General features: G+C 42.9%; 2 protein-coding genes across 3 annotated transcripts in view; one reads left to right on the forward strand and one right to left on the reverse strand.

Moving 5' to 3' along the window:
* The window catches only part of hdhd2 (haloacid dehalogenase-like hydrolase domain containing 2), a 38,071-nt gene extending 34,074 nt beyond the window's left edge, over positions 1-3,997 (forward strand). Inside the window, exon 7 of the mRNA XM_028805019.2 lies at positions 3,811-3,997. Within this exon, the coding sequence (XP_028660852.1) occupies positions 3,811-3,914 (104 nt within the window). The 3' untranslated portion in view covers positions 3,915-3,997. The remainder of the gene's footprint in view (positions 1-3,810) is intronic.
* A 4,744-nt stretch (positions 3,998-8,741) lies between these two features.
* Positions 8,742-24,587, reverse strand: part of katnal2 (katanin p60 subunit A-like 2) — a 54,792-nt gene continuing 38,946 nt past the window's right edge. For both annotated transcript variants that reach the window (XM_051929798.1, XM_028805982.2), the window contains 4 exons: positions 22,513-22,623; positions 16,433-16,595; positions 15,097-15,199; positions 8,742-10,316 (listed from right to left, as the gene is read on the reverse strand). In XM_051929798.1, the coding sequence (XP_051785758.1) occupies positions 10,180-10,316; positions 15,097-15,199; positions 16,433-16,595; positions 22,513-22,623 (514 nt within the window). In that variant the 3' untranslated portion in view covers positions 8,742-10,179. The remainder of the gene's footprint in view (positions 10,317-15,096; positions 15,200-16,432; positions 16,596-22,512; positions 22,624-24,587) is intronic.

Below are 24,587 nucleotides of genomic sequence, written 5' to 3' on the forward strand. Positions count from 1 at the left end.
ATTCTTACAGCACCACTGCCTCTGTCCAAGTGAGAGAGGGATCGGTGTAGCATATAGATGATAGCATCCTCCGCTCCCACCTTCTCCTGATATGCAAACTGCAGAGGGTCAAGGGCGTGTTGAACCTGTGGCCTAAAGTGGTGAAGCAGCAGCCTCTCCATGGTCTTCATCACATGTGATGTCAGAGCAACAGGCCGAAAGTCATCTAGCTCACTAGGACGTGATACCTTTGGGACTGGGGTGATACAAGATGTTTTCCAAAGCCTCGGGACTCTCCCCTGTTCCAGGCTCAGGTTGAAGATGCGCTGTAGAGGACCCCCTAGCTCCGATGCACAGACCTTCAGCAGTCGTGGCGATACTCCATCTGGACCCGCTGCTTTGCTGGCACGAAGTCTCCTCAGCTCTCTGCTCACTTGCGCTGTTGTAATTATGGGTGGGGATGTCTCTCCTATGCTGGTATCAGCAGAAGGATGTGTGGATCTGCTTTTGAAGTATAAATAAGGTGGCAAAGGGAAACAGGAAATTTTGGAACTACCGTATATACTCACGTATAAGTTGGGTCTTGAAACACAAAAAATTAATCATAAAATCAGACCCCGACTTGTATGCCCACTCAAAAATGCGACACTTAAATTTTTTTTTTTTTTTTACATTTTCATGTTTCCCCCAATCTCACATGAGTTTCTCAGACGCATCAAATTTTGTTGCAGCAGCGCAGTTACCAATTTCTTTCGCTACTTCAACGACACAAATCAGTGCAAATGTCGCTGATACAGCACATTGCCGCACCCACACGGAAAAAAAAAGGCTGTGTGCTCCGTGGTTACTGTCTCAGGTGGGTGTTAGCATATCATAATCTCTTGGACCAATAGTGTGAGTTTTCCGAAATCGACTTACACGACCGACATTATAAAATACCAGAAATTATACGGTAAAATCAAGTCCCGACTTATCTGCGGGAGAACTTATCCACGAGTATATACAGTAGGTGTTGGCGACCGTGGGGTGTCGGCAGTTGTTTGGGACCAATGCGACCTCATTTAGAAGCCCTTGCTATTAGTTACAATGGAGCAGTGGGGCGGTGCGCAACGAGCTTTCGCTGTGAAAACCTTTTTTAAGAATGGTGATAGTGTGACTGCTGCACAAAGGGAATTTCGGCGTCATTACCAGTTAGGACGTCATGATTGTGTCCTGTCTGCTCTTGTGATTACAACATGAGTGTGTAGTTTCGAATAAATTGGTTCAGCCTTAAAAAAGAAATCCCCAGGTGGTGTTTGAATGGCCCGCACACCAGAGGATATTGAGGCTGTTCTACATCTCTACAGTTGGGGCGATGAAGCGTGCAAAGAATACTGCACGAGTTGAAGTTCCACCCCTACAAATTGTAGATTTTGCAGGAACCCAAACCCAATGGCCACATGTTGCGTCAACAGTTTTGTGAACAATTGGTGGCTAAAGTAAACAAGGATGCCAATTTCATTAACAACTTGTGGATGTCGGACGAATGTAGTTGAATGAACTATAATTAATTACATATCCTGTACAATACATTTCATCATTAAATATATTTTGTAATGTGTTTATTTGTGCATTGAACGTCAATTGAAAATTTCCTGTCTCCATGTGCCACCCTATATTTTGAACATTTGTGAGCAAAATGTCATGAACTAGCTGTAGTCTACACTACTACAATTGGCCCAGTGCCCTCCATAATATTTGGGGCAGAGACACCTCTTTCCTTGATTTCCTCCTCTGCTCCACAGTTTAAAGTTACAAATGAAACAACTCAGTCATTCCTTTAAGGGGATTTCCATATATTTTGGTCACACAACACTTTCTCTACATGACTCCCCCATTTCAGGGCACCATCATGTTTGGGACAATTGGCGTCACAGGTACTTGTGATCACTCAGGTGGGTTTCATTGCTTCTTAAGATACCTCAGTGTGCTTGTACTCTTTGGAGTCTGAAGTTGCCATTGTTCAACATGACAGAGCTGCGCCAATGAAAGTCATTGTAGCCATCGTGAGGCAGAAAAAACAAGAATAAAACCATTGGAGACATGAATAACACTTTAGGATGACCAAAATCAACTGTCAGGAATATCATGAAGAAGAAAGGACACACTGGTGAGCTCAGTAATCTCAAAGGGACTGGTAGGCCAAGGAAGACCTCCACTGCTGAGGACAGAAGAATCCTCTCTATGGTAAAGAAAAAGCCCCCAACGCTTGTCCGGCAGACCAGTAACAGCCTTCAGGAGGCCGATGTGTGTGTGTCAGAGATGACTATCAACAGAAGACTTCATGAACAGAAATACAGAGTCCACACTGCAAGATGCAAACCACTAGTTAACCACAATAACAGGACAACCAGATTACAGTTTGTGAAAAGGACTTCAAAGAGCCTGGAGAATTCTGGTAATAAGGTCTTGTGGATGGACGAGACAAAGATGAACCTCATCAGAGTGATAGCAGGAGCAAAGTGTGGAGATGAAAAGGAACTGCTGAGATCCAAAGCAGACCACCTCATCTGTTAAACTTGGTGGTGCTGAGGGCTTTATGCCTGGGGCATGTATGGCTGCCACAGGTCCTGGCACACTTCTTTTCATTGATGATGGAACTGCTGACATCAGTGGCACAATGAATTCTGAGGTGTAGAAACATCTGATCTGCTGAAGTTCCAGTCAATGCCTCCAAACTCACTGGACAGCGCTTCTTCCTACAACGAGATAATGAGCCAAACATACGACTGAGGTACCTCAGGAGTTTTTAAAAGCTAAAAAATGGATCATTCTTGGAACGGCCAAGCCAGTCACCAAATTGAAATCTAACTGAGCAGGCCTTCCATATGCTGAAGAGAAAACTTAAGGGGACAAGCCCCACAAAACAAGCAGGAGCTGAAGATGGCTGCATTAGAGGCTTGGCGGAGCATCACCAGAGAAGACCCTCAGCCCCTGGTGATGTCTGTGAATCGCAGACTTTAAGCAGTCATTGCCTGTGAGGCATACGTGACAAAGGACTAAATATGACAACGGCTTTAATAGACCTGCCATTGCCATGTGCCCTGAAATGGGGGTCTGATGTAGAAAACGTGTTATGTGACCGAAATGTCTGCAAATTCCCTTAAATGAAAGTCTGCAATGTGCACTTTAATCACAACGTCCGAATTATTTGATTTGTAATTTAAAGGGGTAAATCAAAGAAAAAGGGGTCTTCGTCCCAAACATTATGGAAGACACTGAATTTCTATTTCTCCTGCAAATGCCTTTTGGACTATTGCGAGGTCACATTAGTTTATTATAAAATATCAATGTTTTATAGGTGCAGACTTGATTTTGCCTTTAGTTAGAGATCATCACAAATTAAATCCACTGAGTTTCAGAGTTGAATAATAATAAAATGTGAACACTTCGAAGGGGTGAATACTTTTCATGGGCACTGTGCATTTAAAGGTTGGCGACATGCTGCTACAGTGCCTAACTCTGATGCCTCATTGATCCAGCATCGTGTTGAGTTTGCACCTTCTCCCTGTGCCTGCACACCTTCTGGTTTTCCTCGTGCATTTCCACAAATGGTGCCTATGCAGAGTCCCAGTGGTCACAAATGGACTTTGTGTGAGCTGGCCTTAGCAGTCTGTGTACAGTAGATTTGGCTCCTGCTTTGCACCCAGTGGTGCTGGGATAGGCTCCAGGCTGACACAACCTTGAAGGTGAATTAAGCAGGTTTGGTAATGTTATGTTATACTTAGATGCTAACACCAGAGTCCCTGTTATTTATTAGAAAAACTGCTATATACATTTTTATTTTAACAGGAAAATACAGACAAGGAGACGAAGGAAAAATAAATCCAGGACCTTACGTGACCTGTGAGAACTTTCCACAAGCAGTGGATCACATACTGGAAAATTTGAGCTAACCGTTGTCGTCAAAATTGTGCTGATGTTGGAATGTGATAATGGCAATGCCAATAGAAATGAATAAATTAATGATTTTAAGTTATGTTTAAAACCTACTATTCCATGACGCAGTATGCACTGATTTCTCTTTCTTCTTTCGGGTGCTCCCATTTAGGGCTCGGCACTGGGGATCACCATCTCCATCCATCCATCCATCCCTGTCTTCTTACACATTGGCCTTCTTCTTTTCTTCTTGCCTGGCGGTTCCATCCTGAACATTCATTTCCCGATGGACCCCTCATCTCTCCTCTACCTCCAATCTCAAGCTGGCCTCCAAACTCCCTCCAAACTGTCATTCCCGTGTTGTCCATCTAATGTCCTCATTCCTAATCTTGTCTACCTTCGGTACTCCGAGCGAAAATCGTAGCATCTTCGACTCCGCCACCTCCAGCTCTACCTCTCGTCTTTTATTGTCGGGGCCACCGTCTCCAAACCATACAGCATAGGTGGTCTCACTACCGTTTTATAGACCTTCCTTGTCACTCATGCAGGTGCTTTTCTATCACAGATCACTCCTGTCTGTGCACCGATTCTACAAGGTTGCTATCCAAGTCCCTCCAGGATGATTCAACACATTCTAGATTATCTGCCAATCCCCCGTTCTTGGTATCATCTGCAAACTTAACCAGCTTGCTCCTTCTATTTCTGTCCAGGTCATTTATATATATATTAAAAATATCGGTGGCCCCTGCTGAACACCACTCTCACACATAACCCAGTTCTGCTAAGGTTCCTCACACCATCACCCTCCTGTGTCTGAGCCAATTCTTTTCCATCTAAACGCCACACCCTGAACGTCCACTTCTTTTAGTTTGATGCCCAACCTCTCATGTGGCACGTTATCAAATGCTTTCTGAAACTCAAGATAAGTAATACATTTTTGTTGCTTCCACATAGAATTCCAGGATGTTGGTAAAACATGACCTCCCTCATCTGAACTCGTGCTGACTGTTCAGTAAAACTCCTCTGCTTGCCAGGTGTTGCTCAGGCTTTTCCTTAATAATTCCTTCTATTAGTTTTCCTGTGATGCATGTTTAGCTTACTGGCCAATAGTTGCGTGGATCCTTGGGATTAATATAGTATCTATCTATCTATCTATCTATCTATCTATCTATCTATTTTATATAGTGTCTTTCACATCTATCTATCTCTATTTTATATAGTGTCTTTCACATCTATCTATTTTATATAGTGTCTTTCACATCTATCTATCTATCTATTTTATATAGTGTCTTTCACATCTATCTATCTATTTTATATAGTGTCTTTCACATCTATCTAACTATTTTATATAGTGTCTTTCACATCTATCTATCTATCTATCTATCTATTTTATATAGTGTCTTTCACATCTATCTATTTTATATAGTGTCTTTCACATCTATCTATCTATTTTATATAGTGTCTTTCACATCTATCTATCTATTTTATATAGTGTCTTTCACATCTATCTATTTTATATAGTGTCTTTCACATCTATCTATCTATTTTATATAGTGTCTTTCACATCTATCTATCTATCTATCTATTTTATATAGTGTCTTTCACATCTATCTATTTTATATAGTGTCTTTCACATCTATCTATCTATCTTATAGTGTCTTTCACATCTATCTATCTATCTTATATAGTGTCTTTCACATCTATCTACCTATATATTGTGAGATTCGCCCGGAAACCACTCCTTTATAAAAAGCACACGTTTATTATTCATAATAAACACAGACCTTAAACACCACACAATGCACACAGCAAATAAATCTCCCCAATAAACCTTTCTTTCTCAGTCTTTTAGCCACCAGTCTCCTCCTGGGAGCTTTGTCCTGCTCCCACTCCCGACTTTAGCTCTCAGACTGTAGGAAGGCGGCGCCTTTTATCCCTGCCCGGATGTGCTCCAGGTGTCTGATGACGTCCATCCTTTGCCCCGGAAGCACTCCGGGCGTCCCTGGCAGGTTCCTCTGCCATCTTGCCGAGTGTGGCGGAAGTAACTATCTCCAAGTCCTATGAGGCTTAAGGCGCCCCCCTGGCGGTGGCTACGGGTCCCAACAGGCCAGAAGTTCTTTGTTCTTCTCCCGTGGTCCTGTCCTGCTCCAGGGCAGTTGCCCCCTCATGGCCCGGAAACTATTCATGCCACCTTCCGGTCCTTTTAGGCATCCCGGCCAGGTAATGACCCCGACCATCTGTCACACTATCTATCTATCTATCTAGTCATCATTTTTATAACAGGATCATATTTGCCATTTTCCAGTCCTTTCGGAATTGCCCCAGTGTGCAGTGTCTTCCTAAAAAATGTGCATCAAGGGTTTATATTTGCAGAACTCGAGGGTAAATATAATCTGGTCCTGGTGGTTTGTTTGATTTCAGCCTGTTTAATCACAGCAGCTCTTCTCTCTCTACAATTTCTAAGTCACTCAGTACCTCCTTAGTTGCCCCTTTTACCAGCGAATGGTTATCTGCTTCCTCACACGTGAAGACCTCAGAAAAATACAAGTCTAGAGCATCTGCTCTTTCATGGCCTGTATTTTTTAATTCCCCTTTACTATTTCTGACACACTTCACCTCCTCCTTGACTGTTCTTTGTCTACTAAAATACTGAAAGAATCTCTTTGGGTCATCTCTTTGTTATCTGCTATATTCCTCTCCGACTGCCTTTTAGCTTTCCTGATATCCTTCTTAATGGTTGCCCTCATGTTCTCACACACCCTTGATTTGAAGTTGTAGCATTGCTGCCTGAAAAGAACTTCAGTTCCCAGCAGCCTCAGAATTACTGCGGCACTAGGCAGACCCTCGGGCTGCTGGGAGAAGGAAGATGAGGTGTTGGATTGAAAATGGAGGCCACAAGAAGCTGAAGAATTGTCTTTTGTGTTTGTTACTATTCCACTTTCACAACTGCAGCAAACCCGTTACAATTTCAACTCCCTTGAAGGTTTACCGTGTTATTTTTTTTTCTTGGATTTGACTGCTGTGTCCTGCGCCTGGCTTGTCGGTGTGGTTTTGTCAGGTTCGCCCATGGAGTGTGGACCATCCATTACGAATCATCAACATCATGGTAGGACAAACTTTACATCTCTTTCAGACGGCTCTTCATATTTTGATCCTTCCGTTTGTAACGTCTGTGAAAGTGGGTTGTGTTTTCTGATTGTTCATCATTTAGTGTGTATTGTCTTGTGGAGTATTGGTAGGGACTTTTTGCAAGTAATTATATACACACACACACAGTCAGTCTGAGCTTATCTTTGTTTAATTAGTTATCGCCGTCACGGTGTATTCATGTGGGTTTGTGCGTTGCATGTTTTTTGTTTCATTGTTTTATTTAAGATACAGTAATCCCTCCTCCATCACGGGGGTTGCGTTCCAGAGCCACCCGTGAAATAAGAAAATCCGCGAAGTAGAAACCATATGTTTATATGGTTATTTTTAGATTGTCATGCTTGGGTCACAGATTTGCGCAGAAACACAGGAGGTTGTAGAGAGACAGGAACGTTATTCAAACACTGCAAACAAACATTTGTCTCTTTTTCAAAAGTTTAAACTGTGCTCCATGACAAGACAGAGATGACAGTTCTGTCTCACAATTAAAAGAATGTAAACATATCTTCCTCTTCAAAGGAGTGCGTGTCAGGAGCACAGAATGTCACATAGATAGAGAAAACAATCTCTAGCAAACAAATCAATAGGGCTGTTTGGCTTTTAAGTATGCGAAGCACCGCGGCACAAAGCTGTTGAAGGCGGCAGCTCACACCCCCTCCGTCAGGAGCAGAGAGAGAGAGAGACAGAGTTTGTTTTTCAATCAAAAATCAATACGTGCCCTTCGAGCTTTTAAGTATGCGAAGCACCGTGCAGCATGTCGCTTCAGGAAGCAGCTGCACAAAAGATAGCAACGTGAAGATAATCTTTCAGCATTTTTAGACGAGCGTCCGTATCGTCTAGGTGTGCGAACAGCCCCCCTGCTCAATCCCCCTACGTCAGGATCACAGAAAGTCAGCGCAAGAGAAAGAGAAAAGTAAGCTGGGTAGCTTCTCAGCCATCTGCCAATAGCGTCCCTTGTATGAAATCAACTGGGCAAACCAACTGAGGAAGCATGTACCAGAAATTAAAAGACCTATTGTCCGCAGAAACCCGCGAAGCAGTGAAAAATCCGCGATATATATTTAAATATGCTTACATATAAAATCCGCGATGGAGTGAAGCCGCGAAAGGCGAAGCACGATATAGCGAGGGATTACTGTATTCTTTTCTTGAATTTACAGTTGAAGTCAGAAGTTTCCATACACTTGGGGAGTACTGGCCACAGTACTCCAGATGAGGTCTCACCAGTGTGTTATAAAGCTCGAGGAAAACCTCCTGTGACTTGTACTACATACATCAAGGCGCTATATAACCTGACATTCTGTTAGCCTTATTAATGGCTTCTGAACGCTGTCTGGCAGTTGATGATGACGAGTCCACTACGACTCCTAAGCTCTTCTCATGAGGTGTACTTTTGATTTTCAGACCGCCCATTGTGTATTCAAACCTAACATCTGCAACTACTGGCGTAAAAGATTTGTTTTTCAGAAATAAATAGCTTGAACTGTTATGGGGGGCCATTTGCAACCAGCAATGAGGTTGGGGTAATCACCGTTCTCTTCTTTAATGGGGTTGTTCTATGACAGATCACCACAAAGTTTTAAAAATTAAACCACCAAATCACAGATTTTCATTAAAATTGCTGCACTGAATTACCCAAACTGTTTAAGGAATGTGGCCTAAAGTTGCTTCTGGGGCCCCACCAGGATTAAGGGGGCCCTTAAGTTTTGAGATTCATTTGTTTCATAGTAGATCTTCCCTTTGAGGCAAACATTTCAATTTTGTGATAAGCACAAATGTAATTTCTTTTAAAAAAAAATACAGTTTGCTGTTAGGAAATAAAAGCATGTGTCACCCTCATGGTGTAGCACAAAATCAGTTTTATCTTTGGTTTAGAAACAACGCACCACATACTGTTAGACAGAACACAGTAACAACCGTTTGTGCAAAGACTGAAGCGAGGGTACGGCCACTCTCTGCACACTTCTGCCCACCGTGTTACACCACATCCCACCATTGTCAAGTGTAACAGGCCCATTTTACTCCATGTCCCACCATTCTTGAGCATAACAGCCCCATCTTACACCACATCCCACCATTGTCAAGTGTAATAGGCCCATGTTACTCCACTTTCCACCATTCTCGAGCATAACAGCCCCATGTTACACCACGTCCCACCATTGTCGAGTGTAACAGTCCCATGTTACACAACGTCCCACCATTCTTGAGCGTAACAGCCCCATTTTACACCACATCCCACCATTGTCAAGTGTAGCAGGCCCAATTTACTCCATGTCCCACCATTCTGGAGCATAACAGCCCCATCTTACACCACATCCCATCATTGTCAAGTGTAACAGTCCCATTTTACTCCACGACCCACCATTCTCGAGCGTAACAGCCCCATGTTACACCACGTCCCACCATTGTCAATTGTAACAGTCCCATGTTACACCATGTCCCACCATTCTGGAGCATAACCGCCCCATCTTACACCACATCTCACCATTGTCAAGTGTAACAGTCCCATTTTACTCCACGACCCACCATTCTCGAGCGTAACAGCCCCATGTTAAACCACGTCCCACCATTGTCAAGTGTAACAGTCCCATGTTACACCACGTCCCACCATTCTCGGGCCTAACAGCCTCCTTATAATTAACAAGTTGCTTCGGAATGACAGCAAGGTTACACATTTCAATACTCACACAAAAAATACAGCATTACGTTTAACCTTCCTTTAATGTACAGTATAAGGTTATGTCGATAATTATCCGTGATTCTGTGTTAATTTTGTTTGGGTGGGCCCTACAGCTCGTGAACCGCTTCCATCGTGAACGTGTTGTAATGCGTCAATGTCTATCTATTGTGGCTACCGCGTCATTTGGAAGTTTTTGATTTACTCTCGCACATGGGTATAAGTAGTGGGCAGCAGGCATGACTTGTCTGTGCTTGGGACACGAAAACTTTCTAAAAGCTGTGATCCTTCTGAACTTGTCTAGAACATAATTGGTTATCTAAAATGAAAAACTGGCCAGAAAATCAGTCCGTATTTGGAAAGTAAAGTGCAGCCAGACAGGTACAGTTTCCGGTTCTTCTCGGAGGTGAATGTGACGTGTCCTTTCCTCCAGAAGTTCATATTGCGTGAACAGAAGGCTAAACAGATTCATATTCCTCCTGCCACGCGGTGTACTTGTCAGTTAAGCTTTTAGCAGACGGTTTTGTATGCACAATCACATCCTGGAAATCGCGGGTCGTCACCGTGTCGAGTTTGATACCTGGCAGTGTTTTGCCTGCAGAAACAGAAAACACAGAAACTCATTTTCATTAGATTTGTAAATGTAACAGAAATATACAGTCAGAAAAAGAACGTACACCCTGTTATGGTTTTACATATCAGGACATAATAGAAAATCATCAGGTCCTTAGCAGGTCTTAAAATGAGGTAAATACAACAATGCATGACATATTATACCGTGTCAGTATGTATTTAACAAAAACTAAGACAGAATGCAGAAGCAGTGTTTGAAAAGTGAAGTCCATCCTTAATTGTGTCTGCAGAAATTAAGAGAGTAAGTAGTTTGCTGGTCTGGAGCATTCAGTTGTGTGTCAACACAATGCCAAGGAGGAAAGACATCAGGAATGATCTCAAGAGAAGCAACTGCTGCTGCCCATCAATCAGGGAATTGTGGAGGCCATTCGCAAACAATTTGAAGTTCATCATTCTACAGTGAAAAAGATTATTCACAAATGGAAATCATTCAAGACAGTTGTCAATCTTTCCAGGAGTGGACGTCCCAGCAAATTCACCCCAAGATCAGACCGTTCAATGCTCAGAGAAATTACAAAAAAAATCCAAGAGCTCCATCTTTGACTCTACAGGCTTCAGTCAGCTTGTTACATGATAAAGTGTATGACAATACAGTAATCCCTCCTCCATCGCGGGGGTTGCGTTCCAGAATACCCCCCCCCCCCCCCCCCCCCCCCGCGAAAGGTGAAAATCCGCGAAGTAGAAACCATATGTTCATATGGTTCTTTTTATATATTTTAAGCCCTTATAAACTCTCCCACACTATTGTAAACATTTCCCGCACAATTATACAGCATAAACCCTTTGTATTCTCTTAGATATTAGGTAAGATTCGTTGAAATTATGTATTTAAACACAGTTTACATACAGTAAAACCTAAATATTATTTTAAAGATATCGAGCGTCTCCGATATCACATACGTTACAGCCATTACGACAGACAGGCCACCAGCAATAAATACGTACAATGCAAGAAAAATTGTATACAGTAAAATGTGTGTACAGCAACACTAAACTATGTACATGTAATAAGTACTGTACATAAATAATTAATTATGTTACTCACCAACAATGACACAGCGACTTGTCCGATAACGATGAGTTTAATTTTACTGTACAACAAAGGATAGCGTTACAGCTCTTCTAAAGGAGCCTCTTCAGGCGACTGTGTAGCACCGCAGTTGTTCTTCTTCCAGCACTCTTCAATCCAAATCCCTAGAGCAGATTCCATCCAGTCTACTGCCTTATCACGTCCACTTGCAACTTGTTTTGCGCCCTGGTTAAAGGACACTGCGGCCGTAGATCTTATATGCTTTTCCTCCTTTTTAAATAAAAAGAATCGTGGACTCATTGATGTTGTAATGGTGTCCTGCAGCGGTGTAGCTGTTCCCTTCCTTCACCATATCCAAACCTTTTACCTTTTCTGCAATCATTTGCATCTTCTGTTGGCGCTTGGACACGGCCCCTGAAGCAGTAGCAGGAGCATGTTAATGCTGAATGAGTGAGATGAGACTTCCTGGTTAATGCAGCACTCCGTCGCTGAGCCAATCAGCAGCACACAGGAACTTAACTGCGTGCTCTGATTAGGTAGCTTCTCAGTCATCCGCCAATAGCATCTCTTGTATGAAATCAACTGGGCAAACCAACTGAGGAAGCAAGTACCAGAAGTAAAAAGACCCATTGTCCGCAGAAACCCGTGAAGCAGCGAAAAATCTGTGTTATATATTTAGATATGCTTACATATAAAATCTGCGATAGATTGAAGCCGCGAAAGTCGAAGCGCGATATAGCGAGGGATTACTGTACAATTCGAAAAAGACTGAACAAGTAGGGCTTGTTTGGAGCCTCTTCTCTCTAAAAAGAAAATGGCAGCACGGTTTGGATTTGCAAAATTGCATCTAAACAAACCACAAGATGTTTGGGGCAGTGTCCTTTGGACAGACGAGACCAAAGTGGAGATGTTTGGCCATAATGCACAATGCCACGTTTGGCGAAAACCAAACACAGCGTATCAGCACAAACACCTCATGCCAAGCTGATGATTTGGGCTTGTTTTGTAGCCACAGGGCCTGGTCACTGAGTCGACCATGAACTCCTCTGTATACCAAAATATTCTAGAGTCAAATGTGAGGCCATCTGTCCGACAGCTAAAGCTTGGCCGAAATTGGGTCATGTAACAGGACAATGATCTCAAGCACACCAGCAAATGTACAACAGAATGGTTGAAAATGAAAAGAATCAATCAAGGTGCTGTAACGGCCCAGTCAAAGTCCAGACCTCCACCCGATTGAAATGCTGTGGTGTGACCTTAAGAGAGCTGTGTGGAGACGAATGTCTGCACACATCAATGAACTGAAGCGACGTTGTAAAGAAGAGTGGGCCAAAATTCCTCCACAGCGATGAAGAGAGGCCGATAAAGTTAGACAGAAGACGATTACTTCAAGTTATTGCTGCTAAAGGTGCTTCTACAAGCTATTGAGTCATGGGGTGGACACATAATGGCTTCTCCATTTTTGTTAAATAAACAATGACACAGTGGAATCCGTTGTGTGTTCTTTTATATCTGAGGTAAGATTTAAAAACTTTTAGAACCTGGTGAGGACCAGATGTTTTTTACTTTCTCGAATACAAAGCAATTGTAATCGTCCAAAAATTCGATATCGAGATTTTGATGAATCTTGATGTTTTAGACCTCCCTGACTTTCTCGTATACGAAGTATAGGGAAAGTACTGGAATCCTCCAAAAATTCCATTTCTAGATTTTGATGAATCTCGGAAGTTGTAGACCTCCCCGAGTCCAAAAATACCATTTTTGGAATTACGCCTGTGTATGTAAACACGATAACTTACTTATAAGTATTCGGTAGAAAACGTAGATTTCTATCAACTTTTGGGCTATTTCCGCTAACCGGAAGTGGTACTTTACCTTTTATTCATGCAGCTGCAGAGTTCGATTTATTAAACTTTACTTTTATAATAATTGTTCAATATATTATTAATTTGATTTGTTGTTGATAGTTTTTTTTTTTCTTAGTTTTAATGACCTCTTGGGCACGGCCATCAGCAGTGTGTCTGTCTGCGGAGAGAGTGTCGACCTCGTCGAGAGGTTTACTTACCTCGGCAGTGACATTCATGTCTCTGGTGACTCTTCCTATGAAGTCAGTAGACGGATTGGGAGAACATGTGGGGTCATGATGTTGCCTGAAAGTGTGTGTGTGGCGCTCCCAATATCTATGCAAAAGGACGAAGGTCCAAGTCTTTAGAGTCCTGGTGCTTCCTGTCATGTCATATGGTTGCGAGACATGGACGCTATCCAGTAAAATTTATATAGGCTCTCCTGGATGTATTCTGATTTTCCCTATATATGCCAAAGGAGTACACCCATTCATTATTTTTCGTAACTTTATCTAGACCATATATTGCTATATGGTTGCGAGACATAGAGCTATCCAGTGACCTGAGATGAAGACTGGACTCCTTCAGTACTGTGTCTCCGGAAAATCCTTGGGTACCGTTGGTTTGACTTTGTGTTGCTCATGGAGTCCCGAATGAGGCACATTACCTGCATTGTGAGGGAGCGTCAGTTACGGCACTACGGCCATGTGGCACATTTTCCTGAGGGTGATCCGGCTCGTATGATCCTCATTGTTGGGGACCTGAGTGGCTGGACCAGACCAAGGGGTCACTCACCATAACACCTGGCTGTGGCAGATAGAGGGTAATTTCCAGAGGGTAGGACTGGACCACGTGTCTACCTGGGGGGTTGCAAACCGGGGTCCCGAGTTGTTTCGTCGTGTAGTGGGTGCGGCAACACACTGTACCAGTGCATGCTCACCAACTTGACTTGACTTGTTGATATTATTACTTTAATGCACATAACATAAAATTTTCAGGGTAGGATTCAAAAGTAATGAGCCTCATTTTGTTCTGACACGAACGTACCTTGCCGCGCTCCCCACTTGCCAGCGACGGTGGGTGTTGGCTTCACAACGCAATGGAGCTCCTACTGGAGCGGTAGGATCGGCCTTGATGGGAACCCCTGTGCGGTAGTGCGTTACACGGCGGAATGGAAAGTTCTTTAGAGCAACGGTACGCGTTGAAGACGAAGATCATGCTCATTGCCTTCTTTGGAGTGAAGGGGATCATCCACTACGGGTTTGTCCCACAAGGACAGACCGTAAATGCTGCTTACTACTTGGAAGTCCTGAAAAGGCTGAAAAGAAGCATCGCGCGCAAGCGAAGGGACATCAAGGACAGCTGGAAGCTTCACCACGATAACGCGCCAAGCACACCGCCTTCATCGTGAGCGTCTACCTGGCCCGGGTGAACGTTCCGGTGGTCCCCCAGCCTCCCTACAGTCCGGACGTGTCGCCTTCTGACTTCTTCTTGTTTCCACGCTTAAAATCCGCGCTGAAAGGAAAACGCTTCGACTCGATTGAGGACATCCAAGCAAATGTCAAGGCAGCCCTTGCAGCCATCCCGGAACAGGCCTACATGGACGCCTTCGAGTCATGGAAAAGCCGCCTACAAAAGTGTATTGATGCAGGAGGTGCCTATTTTGAAGACTATTAATTAGTTGTACCGATTTGCTCAATAAATTTGTCTCTCCCCAAATATTCATCCCCATATCTGAGTATATGAGAAAGTCGAGGGGAGACCACTCCTGATTTTTTTATTATATCCTGATGCATAAAACCATAGAACTAACTGTAAGAGGGTGTACTTTCTTTTACACGTAACAATAAATAGAAATGAACACCTACCTCCCTGATCACTTTCTAGAGCATCAAAGATTTTTCGGACTGGTCTCATTGCAGCTTCTTTACAGACCAACCTAATATCAGACCCTGAATAGCCTTCAGTCTCCTGAAATTTAAATATAGAACAAATTATCAGAAACATTGTCCAATTCAACACTGTGTATACAGGGGGGGGGGGTTACCAGTTTGCCTTCCAAGTCCCCAAAGGTTCACTGCTTGCCTGAAGTTGGTCCTGTGTGAGGCCCTGTGATGGACCGGTTCCCTGTCTTCGGTTGTGCTCATAATCTCCAGCTCCCTGCTACTTTGAATTGAATGAAATGGGCTTTGACAATTGTAAGCAGTAGGGGGTGCCACTGAGCCCAAACCCCAGACGCAATCACACCCAATAAAGCCACGGGTTCTGATAGAGTCCCTTTTTATTATTAAACGTTATCTTCACAGATCATAATAAGAACAACCAAAGTAAACAGCCCAGAAAACAATCCTCTTTCTTCACACTCATCCTGTCAAGTCTCATCCACCTCCTCTCGAGTCTATTTCTTTTGGTTAAGATGACGTGGCTCCTTTTACCTTTGGCCCGGCAGTACTTCCAGGGCTAGGACATGGTCTATAGGAAGCACGTCTGGTTCAGACAGGAGTCCCCCAAAGCAGGGACCATATCTCCCTGCAGCACCTCCTGGTGGCACCCACAGAACCAAACAGGGTTGTGTTCTGGAACTCCAAATCCCATGATGCCCTGTTGGCATCAGAAGGGGACCCAATTCCCAGGGATGCTGCCCTCTAGCTTATCGTGGAGGAGATAGTTACCGGATGCTGGAGTCTCTCCTGGTCCTCCCATCATACTGGCCTCCCATGTTGGGAAAAGAGTCACCATCTGGGATGCCCGTCCGTCTCCTGCAGCATTCACTGTGTGTGTACAGTATGTTCTGTTTAAGGCGCTATACTTGGGGTGCACACTCACACTCAGTTTAACTGGGGCTAACTGAGAATCCCAGATCAGCCAACACACAGAGCTTTGGGGATGTGGGAGGAAAATGAACACGCACAAGGTGAACAGTCAAACTCCTTGCCAGACACTAGATATCCATGAGGCAGCAGCACCATGAACTATTCTGCCGAGCTGCACAATTTTTATTAATTTAATTTTCTGCAACTAAAGAATGAGCACATTTTACTACAAAAGCCAATGTAATGTATAGTTAAAGTAAGTGTGGGTAATTTAAGCATCCATGTCCACAAATCAAGCAGTGCAAGGTTAATTTAAATATGATTATTATTAAAATGTGTTTGTTAAGTGTTACCACATTCTGAAAGCTCCTAAGAGCAAGACAAGCCTCACCTGACTGAGCAGAGAATATCGCAGGTCCGTGTGCAGCTCCACACCCCCAGAGTTGCTTACTGGTGGCAGCCAGTGTTTGATCATAGCTTCTCTTGCTTCTTTGCTAGGGAGGTTCACCAAGATCCTTTTTTCCAGTCTCCGGAGCATTGCATGATCCAGTTCCCTACAAAGCCCAAAAGCATTTGTGATCAACGTCAGCATGGATGTGGGGAAAAACAAAAAAAAGGTTGAATAAGACCACCATCGTTGCCCTTGGAGTGGGAGGGCAGCCAGTTGTCTTTGGTTAAGTAGACCAAGCCTAATTTTGCTTTAACATTTCAAAAGGAATATTTGTTGCCTGAGGTTCATTTGGGTCAGAATGCACAAAAACTACAACTGACATTTCCCTACCTTCTGGTGTCCAATCAGTGGTCTCATTTTCCATTGAAGTGCTTATGTGTTTACCATAGTTTGTATGGCTTAAGGATTTACAGTAAGTTTATTACGGTTGCAAATTTATTAACAGTCTCTCAGTATGTACACAGTGTAACAGACAGCACACATGGGCTGGCGCAACTGCCAGGAGAGGTTCCAGAAAGCAGTAAGAAAGGAAAGATGTTCCTTGCCAGGCATCTACTTATACTGGTGTCCCAACTGGGACAGGTTCAGGCACCTTACCTGGCTGGGAGGCCAATAAAATAGTTAGAATTGGGGGAGCCAACCTGCTGAGATTACTTGCTTCCTCAGTAAGCTAGATGGCAGCATCCCTGAGGTAGGATTCCCACATGGACACCCACAGGGCATGCTGGGACCTGTAGTCCAGTGGGGGCTGCCAGGATTTGTAATCCCTACTTTCAGGGACATTTGTTTGACTTGGAAGTGCTTCTGGTGAGCTATGTCCCAGTACCAAAAGTGCTCCAATGTCATAGATAATAGAAGCCACCTGACCTCATTCAGGTGAGTTGGGAGTCGGGTCTGTAGGATGGACAAAGCTCACCTGGGAGGGAAGGAGAAAGAAAGAAAGAAAGAAAGAAAGAAAGAAAGAAAGAAAGAAAGAAAGAAAGAAAGAAAGAAAGAAAGAAAGAAAGAAAGAAAGAAAGAAAGAAAGAAAGAGAAAGAAAGAAAGAAAGAAAATGTATTATGCTTATGCCACCATTACAAAGAAGCCTTTGTGATTATAATAAACCTTGCACTTGCACCTGGGACTTATATCTGGGGTTTGGGCTGCAGTGTTGCCCTCTACTGGTCACAAGAGTAAGGAGCAGTATACAAAAAATAAATAAATTGAGCTTGGAAGCTTTAAATAAACTGAAAGACAAAGGGTTTCTAATGTCTATAGAAATAACAAATATATTAGTATTACATACTGTATTTCAATTTCATATTTTTATTGCAAATGTACTATATTTGTATATGTACAGCAGCACTGTGTGTTCACTAAGAAGAGCAAGAGAGTCCATCCGAAGGTGAGACAGTCTGAAGCCTCAGACCGATTCAGCGACCTGACACATGCTGAGTCCTGTAAGATGACACCCCTGTCAGCAGCATCTATTTGACTCCGCCCACTTTCCAAGAGCCACTCCCCATTCTTTGCCGGTGTACTGACGCCTATACTGCATGCCCGTCTTATCGATTTCAGTTCCTGCTCTCAAACCAGTGGAACTGGTAGTTTAGCATTAGGCCTGTGTATTCAGCATTTATTAAACTTCTAAACTCTTGAGGTCTCTCAGTTCTGAATCTGAAGCAATACCACAGAATGGATGTGCCTTTTGTTATTGGTTTTATATTATGCTGGGGGTTCGCCCCCTGCTCGCTTCTCTTGCCACTCCCCCCCAGCCTGTGCTACATGCCAACCACTTCGCGTCTCTGCTGCTCGAGGTGTGAAGAGGGGAGCTGAGCGCACTCCAAGGAGATGTGGTCGCTCCTCCGAAACCCCCTCTTAAACGGTGATACAATGGGAAACAAATAGTTTTTTTTTTTACCTCCTCTTTGCTCAATCTGCTGGTGCGTGGCACTTTGAACATTTAAAAGCCTGTACAGCGGCTGTCCTACTGTTTGTCTTTTATTTCATGAGAGGTTGGGCATCAAATTAAAAGAAGTGGCAGTTCAGGGTGATGTTTTTAGATGGGTGCAGAATTGGCTCAGACACAGGAAGCAGAGGGTGATGGTGCAAGGAACCTCATCAGAACTGACCGATGTTAAGAGTGGTTACCAGCAGGGGTCAGTGCTGGGGCTGCTGCTGTTTTTAATATATAGAAATGATTTAGATAGGAATATAAGTAACAAGCTGGTGAAGTTTGCAGATGATACCAAGATAGGTGGATTAGCAGATAATTTGGAATCCGTTATATCATCACAGAAGGACTTGGATAGCAGACAGGCTTGGGCAGATCTGTGGCAGATTAAATTTAATGTCAGTAAATGTAAAGTATTGCACATAGCAAGTAAAAATGTTAGGTTTGAATACACAATGGGCAGTCAGAAAACCAAGAGTCCACCTTATGAGAAAGATTCAGGAGTCATAGTGGACTCTAAGCTATCGACTTCCCGACAGTGTTCAGAAGACATTAAGAAGGCTAACAGAATGTCAGGTTATATAGCGCCTTGATGTGTGGAGTACAAGTCACAGGAGGTTCTGCTCAACCTTTATAACACACTGGTGAGGCCTCATCTTAAGTACTGTGTGCAGTTTTGGTCTCCAGGCTACAAAAAGGACATAACAGCACTAGAAAAGGTCCAGAGAAGAGCGACTAGGCTGAGTCCAGGGCTATGAGGAAAGATTAAAAGAGCTGAACCTATTTAAGCAAAAGAAGATTACGGGAAGACCTGACTGAAGTGTTTAAAATTATGAATGGAATTAGTCCAGTGGATCGAGGCGGTGACTTTAAAATGAGTTCATCATGAACACGGGGACACAGTTGGCAACTTGTTAAGGGTAAATTTCGCACCAACATTAGGAAGTTTTTCTTTACACAAAGAACGATAGACACTTGGAATAAGCGACCAAGTAGTGTGGTAGACAGTAAGACTTTAGGAACTTTCAAAACTCGACTTGATGTTTTTTTTGGAAGAAACACATGGATAGGACTGGTGAGCTTTGTTGGGCTGAATGGCCTGTTCCCGTCTAGAGTGTCCTAATGTTCTAATTTCAGGCCCCGGGTGTGGTTAAATCTCTTGGCACAAAGTCTCGTCACACAGGACGTGAGTTCTTGATATTTTTTTATTTATAATTTAAAAACGGAATGAGAATGAAAATCTAATAACATCACATTAAAATTCGATAAATTCTGAAAAGAATGATACCAAACATATACTGTACTGTATATGTAGGTTTTAAAATAAGCCTGACAAAAAAGTGACATAAAAACGTCACATAAAATCGTTGCACTTTTAGGCTTAGGATTTTATATATTGTATATATAGAGCAGATGTTATAATTTGCTGACTGGCAGACCAACCACAAGTGTTACGTGGTGTGTAACCATCCAGAATAATCAGATTGAGATTCAGATCTATGAATGCGATACTCCAATCTTCAAGCGGTCAAGTAAGCGAAGCAGCCACTGCGGAGCAATGTCAGAGGCTTCTCCTCAGGCACTGATGTCTGAGATTTGATCCCAGTAAGGGGAAGCAAAAGTGTGTACACCTGATGAGCCTCAATTAGGGCGAAACATGTCTTGTGTACTCTTTGTTTTATTTGACAGGTACGGTATCATATATTGTTTTTTTTTTTTTCCCCCATAAGTCAGCATAACTTTTTTGTGTGAAAAAATTAAATGAATCAATTTTCTAGGTAAAGTAACATATCACAATAAAAATGCCTACTGCATCTAGTTAGTAAAAGATTTAATTGTACAGTTATACAAGAGGTAAAAATAATTGTCATCGTGTTTCTCAGAGTACAAAGAGGCTCCAGGCCTCATAGTGTCTGATGTGCTCGGATATGTCAGAGGCCTAGAACTGCCGTTGCAGTTGGATACTTCTCAAGAAGAGTTCTAGGTTGAACATCTGAATGGTGTAATACTGCCAGAAATAAACTATTTTAATTTGGGTGCTGAAAATTGCAAATTATAATGATATAATTTTTAAAGCAAAAGAACAATATATCTTCAGAGATGTATTCTTGTTGTGGTCAACGTGTACCAGGACCATTCCCTACACACGCTTACAGTATATTCAAAGGACAGGCTGCATAATCCTGTCATGGCAGAATGTTTTTTGAAAATGACCCGAGGTTTGTTTGGTCTTCATGTTTGAGAACAGAAAAAAAATATAGCCACCGTGGAGCAAATCGTAACGAGTAATACAAGAGTAGTGGCAGACATAACGGCGATTAGTTATAGGATTACTTAGGGAGCTGTTATGGTTGTCCAAAATTTTGAGTATCTGTCTCCTTCTGTGTGCCAACCTTCCATGATTGGCACTTCCTGTCTCGTTCATGTTTGGCTGAGCAACCACGGAAAAACTGACCAATCAGACTGCTCAGACAGACTGGACACACACACAAACAGCCTTTTATTATATAGATGATGAATAGTAATATACTGTACAGTTTGACGGTGAAATGATGTGTTTTGAACCACAAGAGTGGAACAGTTTCCTCCTAGCTCATGATGCTGCCAAAATAAAGCACACACACATTATAATCTTCTTCTTTCGGTTGCTCCCGTTAGGGATCGCCACAGCGGATCATCTTCTTCCATATCTTTCTGTCCTCGTCATCTTGCTCTGTTACACTCATCACCAGCATGTCCTCTCTCACCACATCCATAAACCTTCTCTTAGGTCTTCCTCTTTTCCTCTTTGCCTGGCAGCTCTATCCTTAGCATCCTTCTCCCAAAATAGCATCTCTCCTCTGCACATGTCCAAACCAACACAATCTTGCCTCTCTGACTTTGTCTCCCAACCCTGAGCTGACCCTTTAATGTCCTCATTTCTAATCCTGTCCATCATCGTCGCACCCAATGCAAATCTTAACATCTTTAACTCTGCCACCTCCAGCTCTGTCCCCTGCTTTCTGGTCAGTGCCACCGTCTCCAACCCATATAACATAGCTGGTCTCACTACCGTCCTGTAGACCTTCCCTTTCACTCTTGCTGATACCCGTCTGTCACAAATTACTCCTGACACTCTTCTCCACCCTGCCTGTACTCTCTTCTTCACCTTTCCTTCACACTCCCTGTTACTCTGGACTGTTGATCCCAAGTATTTAAACTCCTCCACCTTTATCAACTCTACTCCCTGCATCCTCACCATTCCACTGTCCTCCCTCTCAGTCACACACATATATTCTGTCTTGTTCCTACTGACTCTCATTCCTCTCTTCTCTAGAACATATCTCCACCTCTCCATGGTCTCCTCAACCTGCCCCCTACTCTCGTTACAGATCACAATGTCATCAGCAAACATCTCAGTTGTGAAGAATATATGAAGAAGAGACAATACTCTTGTAAAGGTTTGGGTTTTTCCTGCCTCGTATACTGTAAGGTCCGTTCGTCTTGCTTAGACCTTGGCATGCACATGAATGAATTACAGCCAGAAAAATGTGTTAGTAAAACAGGCGGATTTATATAACGGACGGACAGGAATTTATGTACAAGAGTTGATGGGAAAATCCAGGAGACGTCTGGGTGATGTAGAAATGTGGAACCGGAAGTGATGTCATCAGAACGGGATGGGGTTGCGCTTGTAAACACGGAAGGGAACTTGAGTGAGTGACTTCTTATTTGCTGTCACAAATTACTCCTGACACTCTTCTCCACCCATTCCACCCTGCCTACACTCTCTTTTTCACTTCTCTTTCACAATCCCCATCACTCTGTACTGTTGATCCCAAGTATTTAAACTCACCCACCTTCGCCAACTCTACTCCTTCCATCCTCACCATTCCACTGACCACACACACATTATAAATAACACAATTTTCAAGGATGTCACATATCAGCTTCCAGAGCTGACAAAGTGGATGGGTGGCAAGATAAGTCATTGAGGCAACAGGCATATTTGCTCCGTTAAGCATCTCAGTGCTCATCTCGATCTCTGTAATATGATTTTTTTTTTTTAACAAAAATGCTTTGCCAGTAGATACCTAATTTTCTCACCATGGCAGATTGGAAGCAGCTAAGACAAAGACGAGATCATCGGAACGTGCCAGTCCATCCATCTGTATGAGCAGCTCTGTTTTCATTCGGAGGCTTCCTTCATGCTCCCCTCTGAAAAAATAAAGAATGTGTAACAAAGTATTACATTTCCTGCATGATAAAGAATAGAAGATTATTGGAAATTTCATGCTTCTTCCCTGCACATATGCCCTTTTTTTCCAAGTGTTCTTTGTATTTTGTTTTAATAACAACACTAAAATGAAATGACTAAACTGACAAAACTGAAAACAAAGTAAAGATAGCAGTGTTAATAATTGTAAAGGGGAAAATGCTAGACACTCAAAAGTATCACCACTAAGTGTTAACGTTGGCCAGAATGAGAAGATGAAGACATTGTAAAATTTCCAAACCTGTTTATGCTGTGTTCATGTACAAATGAGTTTCAGAGTTGGAAATTCCACTTGAATGCTCTACGAAATAATTGGGAGAAAACAAATCTACCTAAATTCTCCAATTTGTGATGTAATACTGATTTTTCACATTAGCAAAATGTATTGTGAGGGATGGCTGGTGTTTTTACTCAGCTGGGACGCCTCCTTAAAGCAAGGACAGGGGGAGATGGCTTCTGAAAGGCACTATCTCCCCCAAACTTCTACTTGGTAGCCCCCTTGGGTTGAAATGGTGCCTCAGATCCCCACAGGGCTGTATGGGAATTGCTGTTTGTCGGCACAGCCCTGTTGGGTTCCGCGGATGCTGCCGGGGGAACTGTGGGACCTGTAGAGCCCTACCTTAGGCTTCCACCACACCAGAGTATAAAATACGAGGTGCGATCCAAAAGTTCCCGGAATGCATTTATTCTGCAGTCAGAAGGGTTTGGTTATATCAATTGCCGCTAGATAGCAGTTCTCGTTTAAACTTCGGTTGTGTCTGTGAAGGGTTGTTCGTGAAAATGAGTGATTTGAAAGAGCAAAGAGTTTGTGTTAAATTCTGTTTTAAACTGGGAAAAACAGCAAAAGAAAGCCATGAAATGTTGCAACAAGCATTCAACAGGGATGTTCTAAGGCGTTTGCGAAATCGAATTCGCCGAACACGTCCTCAGATGTGGGCTGACAAGTCATTTCTTTTGCATCACGACAATGCACTAGCTCACACATCTCTGATTGTGCGTGAATTTTTGGCTTGTACAAAGTTTACTGCCATTCCCCACCCTCCGTACTCCCCTGATATAGTGCCGTCTGATTTTTTTTGATTTTTCCGAAGATGAAGATGAGGCTCAAAGGACGCAGATTTGAGACGGTGGAGGAGATCCAAGCGGTAACAACCGACATCTTGAACACACTGACAAACAACGACTTCCAGAGGTGCTTTGAACGGTTGAAATCTCGCTGGGATTGGTGTATCAACTCAGCAGGTGACTATTTTGAAGGAACTGTTCACCATTAATTGTTACTTGGTGTGTATGCTTTTAAATAATTGCATTCCGGGAACTTTTGGATCGCACCTCGTATAACAAAATATATCCTGGTCCACCAGAAATGCCATTTTTTGATCAAATATCCTTTCGGAGCCAAGTTATAACCCGGCCTTGAGTGCAGGTATCCATTCTAGGGGAAAAAGAGGCAACCCACTTCCCAGATGGTTCAACCCGACGCGTGTGAAATTGAAACTCTCCATCCTTCCATCCACTTTCTTAAGCTGCTCACTGCATTTAACCATTTTACAATGGACGCCAAAGGTAAAATAAAAAAGTGATGCTGACAAAGCATGGATGGAGGAGCATGCAGTGTAAAGTATGAAAATATCAGCTTTTTTAGAACAGGTGAGAAAATTTGCCATGTGTTCATGTTACAACACAGTATTGGTTCACGACTTCACACTAGGTTACCGCAAAGTAGCTAGCAAACTACAGTAGTAAGTGTGATTGGCCCCACAGTCTGTCATATTGCCTAAAACACACTGAGATTCTTCTGTTATTAACACACTGCGTCTGTCTGACATCGATCTGCAGTGCTGACAACACTGTTAATGTTAGCTCACTTAAAAACTTAATGGCCAAACAAAGGAGTTGTAAGTTA

The sequence above is a fragment of the Erpetoichthys calabaricus genome, chromosome 7 (genome assembly GCF_900747795.2).
Source record: "Erpetoichthys calabaricus chromosome 7, fErpCal1.3, whole genome shotgun sequence".
Taxonomy (NCBI): Eukaryota; Metazoa; Chordata; class Cladistia; order Polypteriformes; family Polypteridae; genus Erpetoichthys; species Erpetoichthys calabaricus.